We start from the raw sequence: 4317 nt of genomic DNA on the forward strand, positions 1-4317 counted from the left end.
ACCGGAATCGGTACTACCGCTAGTTGAAGAAAATCTTGATAATTGTGTTTGAGAACGAGTCCATATTCCGTCGGGTGCTTGCTTTCTACATGTCGTTTCAACGACCCATAGCCGCTGCCGGATTGAAACATAGCATTGCTTACATTTTGCACGCATTTCTCCACGTAAGAGTGACCTTCTCAAAATGTTTAGTAAAAATAGAAGATTTTAGAGGAGGAAGTTCCGAACCTTAGAAGTAATTGCATCGGTACTTCCTTGTGTGTCGGGTGTCGGATTGGAAGATGCTCGATCTCATCATCTGTGGATTGAATGTTGGGGTCCTCCTCCCGTGGATTCATTATTTGCTTTCCTTAGAGCTCGAGATGATGCACCTCCGCGGCCTCCTTCCATTGTAATTGAAAAGAAAGCGTGTAGAGATTAGAGAATACGAAATGAGATTAAGAGTAGAGAAGATGTGTGAAAATGATGAAATAAGCTCTCTATTTATAGAGTTTTGATAGTAACGACACTAAATCATAGCCATTGATCAAAAACGGCCAAATGATCCTAACCGTTGAAAAAATACCTAAAAACCCTCCCATCTGAACCGGGTTAATCGGTTCCAACTATGAACACGGTTAACCGCGGTTCAAGCCGCTTAAAAAAAAAAAAAATTATGTTTGCGGCTGAACCGCCGGTTCAACCCGCCGGTTTCGGCCCTGCGAACCGGGTCAACGGGCAACCGGCCCGTTGACCCGGTTACGGGCCCGGGCCGGGTCCGGGCCAGACCCGGCCCGGGGTCGGGTCTACCAGCAACAATATAAAACAAATTATTAATGCCTTTTTTATTTCATTCTCCAAAAGTTAATAATATCAGTTTAACCAATGGAACTAAGGACACCAAAGAAGAGTAAAATAATAAAGATAAAAAAAGACAGTTATTAGGGTCCACATGAATCTGTCTAGGCTGTTGAATACTTGAATGTTGTTCTATTTCATGATCATTACATGTAATTATGATTTAATTAAACCATTAGGGTTATGCATGGTCCATGCAAGAATACAAGAAATATATGAGAAGTCGCACTCACTAAAAAGGGACTGTTCTACTTGTTAGAGACAAACATATGTATGTGCCAAACTTATGTCCTCTATTCTCACTTATATATGGTGAGAATTGTACATTAGGAATTGTCTTGTATAATGAGACAACACATCATTGTTGGTCACAAGTAACCAGCATCTCGACTTGGTTATTTTACCAAAAAAAAAAAAAAAAAATCAATGTGAAAAAGATAATTTTTTTTTTCACTCTAGTACTTCAAAGGGATTTAGCTGAGTGAATTGGATCGATAAGTATGATTTGCCTAAAGTGCTCGAAGTTTGCTTGAAAAAGTTGGAGAATTACATTAAATTAAATTGAACTATTAAAAGGAGTTGAAGTAGTGCAATTCAACTGAAGTGAATTAGTAAAAGGGGCTGGTTGAGTAATTTTTTTTATCAGTAAATATAAATTTCATTTAATTCATCGAATTGAAATACAACTCATTTTCATTCCTCAAGCCAAACCTTTAAGAGACCACATCACAAGCCCATCATGGTCCCAAAAATGAACCTCTTAAATACTTCACAATGAACAAGTTGAACGCTGTCATGTTCTTGATCTCAATTGACAAATGAGAGACATGACTCCATTGCCCCACCACAAAGCACTGGGTCATGTAGATTCTTGTCGCCATTGGTCACAAGCTTGCCATGTCGCTATGCAGGAAGGGATAATTAACCCAATTGCGTATTTTTCATATTTATTCGTTTTTTGAAAAAAAAATGGAATTCGATTATTAAATTCACAATTTAGAGGCAGCCAATTATTGTAGGACCCATGTTGTATGATTTAACTGATAAATTGTGGCTAGGCCCTGTAGAGTTTAGGGGTGGCAATTTTTGACCCGACACGAAAACATGATCCAAACCGAACACGAAAAAATCAGGTTAGGGTTGGGTAGTTTCGGGTTCGGGTCGAAATCGGGTCGACCCATTTGACCCAATTAATAAACAGGTCGGGTTCGGGTCAACCTGAAATGACCCAATTACAACCCGCGAACCCGTTTATAAATAATTATAAATTTAAACTAAAATTACAAATTTAAACTAAAATTACAAATTTAAAAAAGTTAAAAACCCTAAACATAGAGATATGCTATGCTATTAATTGCAATGTTGCTATGACTTATCATTTATGATATGAATTTTCAATTTGTGTAGATAAATGTTATTTTTAATTTTTTAATTTAATATACAAAATTTATTTAATGAATTCAGGTCATATTCGGGTCAAACGGGTCAAACAGGTTAAACGGGTCAAGCGGGTCAAACGGGTTAAACGGGTCAAACGGGTCGGGTTCGGGTCAAGTGCAAATAAACAGATCAGGTTCATGTTGAATATTTTGACCCGAATTAGTAATCAGGTCGGGTTCAGGTTGTCATTTGCCAACCCGCCAACCTACCAACCTAAACTCATCAACCCGAACCCAAACCGAATTGCCACCCCTAGTAGAGTTGACAAATATATTTTCATCTTTGTTAATGATTCATTTTTGTCTACTTCTACTTAAACTTAAAATTAGATAAATAATTTTTTGATACAAGTAGTAAGTAATTAATTGTGTGATGGAATTCAAATAAATTTAAAATTAAATGCATGCAGAGTTTAAGCTTTTCTGAAATAACGGGTCGAATTCGGACACAATTGGAACTGTTTAAAGTAGGTAAATCTAAAGCAAATCTAAAATAAATTTCAGAGATTTGGTAGTGTTTTTGTATTTAATGATTTTTGGAACAGAAAAGTAGGAGGTTAATTTTGGTAGAAAGAAACATGGGTATGAGAATCGGTTACCTGAAATGGGGACGATGCACGCGCGGACCAATAGCAAGTTCTACCCAATCCGCACCCACGTGGGAGTGGACCCCTCCACTTTGGGCGGATACCATGGGATGGGGCCCGGCGTCAGCGTCGCGATACTTAGGGAGATGAAATGAAACGAAACGAGATCCAAATGAAGCAGAAGGTCTCGGCGGTATAAATTCAGCGGCACCGCCTCCCGCGACCTTGTGCTTTCGCCGCCCTCCGCCGTCCGACGATCCATAACGCTCCGTGCTTGCGCTCCGGAGGCTCGGCGGCCATGGACAAGAGGCGATGCTACAGTGCGGAGCGGCTCCTTGCGTCGCCGGCGGAATTCGGCGACGGCGGCGGCGGCGCCGATCTTCCAGACCTCTCCGAGGACGACGTCTGGCCCGCCTTCTCCGACGATCACTCATCGGCGGAAATCGACGACGACTACCATCGCTGGCCGCGGACGGACCGCGGCGGCGATGGTCGGTGGGCCGATCGGCACGTCGGCGGGCTTTCCCTCGCCTTCGAGGAAGCCTACCGCGGGACGGCCGCCCCGCCGCGGCGGGAGAAGCGGATCCCGGCGGCGGCATCTGCGCCGGTCGACGTTCCTGCCTGGCCGCGACATCTCCGGGCCGGATCAGGCGGTCCGCCTCCGGATCCGGAGGTGGAGGAGGACTCATCGGAGACGGAGTGGCTCCCCCCGCACGAGTACCTGGCGCGGGAGCACGGGCGGAGCGCCGCGACGTCCTCGGTCTTGGAAGGCGCCGGGCGGACGCTCAAAGGTCGCGACATGAGCCGGGTTCGCGACGCGGTCTGGAGCCAGACCGGCTTCTTCGGTTGAACCGAATCGAACCGGAGAGGCTCACTTGTCGGATGCGCTTTGTGTCTGTGTAATAGCTGTGATTTGGTTTGATCGCCGATTCGCCGTGTGCTTGCCAATGAGCTCAATCGAATGCTGTAGAAGAGTCTTTTCAACAAAATGGTCATTAGAAAAATTGAAGAATTAGTAGACAACAAATTGCAACATTAAAGAAATCACAAAAAGGGTAGGCAAAGTGGCACACTACCTCTACCAGTACTAGTGCCTGTGAGTGTGGGGGAATAAAGTCGGGGGGTGGTGCAATAATTGAGGTTGGTTGGACCAGAGAAGAGGACCCCATTTCTGATGGGGATTTGGGTCGTAAATTGATGGGGAAATAAGAGACACAGGTCGTCCCTACGCCTTTTTGCAGAAAGTGACGTCGACCTTTACCACACTGATCTTATCTCTTGATTTTTTTTATTTTTTAATCTAGACGTTAACTAATCAATGAATTTAGGAGGTGATCAAAAAAAATTTCGCCAATCATCGAAGTAATTCCACCAACACAAGATAAATCCAACAATTGACCACCACGGTGGTGATAAGTGTGACAAGACTTGGAAAACTCGATAGGGATGAATTC

The 4317-nt window shown here is 43.5% G+C and overlaps 1 protein-coding gene across 1 annotated transcript; it reads left to right on the forward strand.

Moving 5' to 3' along the window:
• The first annotated feature begins 3161 nt into the window (after positions 1-3161).
• On the forward strand, positions 3162-3713 carry LOC121991564. Its single transcript, XM_042545554.1, has one exon. It carries the CDS (start codon positions 3162-3164, stop codon positions 3711-3713), a length of 552 nt encoding a protein of 183 aa, XP_042401488.1.
• The last annotated feature ends 604 nt before the right edge of the window (positions 3714-4317 follow it).

Source organism: Zingiber officinale, chromosome 6B (genome assembly GCF_018446385.1).
Source record: "Zingiber officinale cultivar Zhangliang chromosome 6B, Zo_v1.1, whole genome shotgun sequence".
Classification (NCBI taxonomy): Eukaryota; Viridiplantae; Streptophyta; class Magnoliopsida; order Zingiberales; family Zingiberaceae; genus Zingiber; species Zingiber officinale.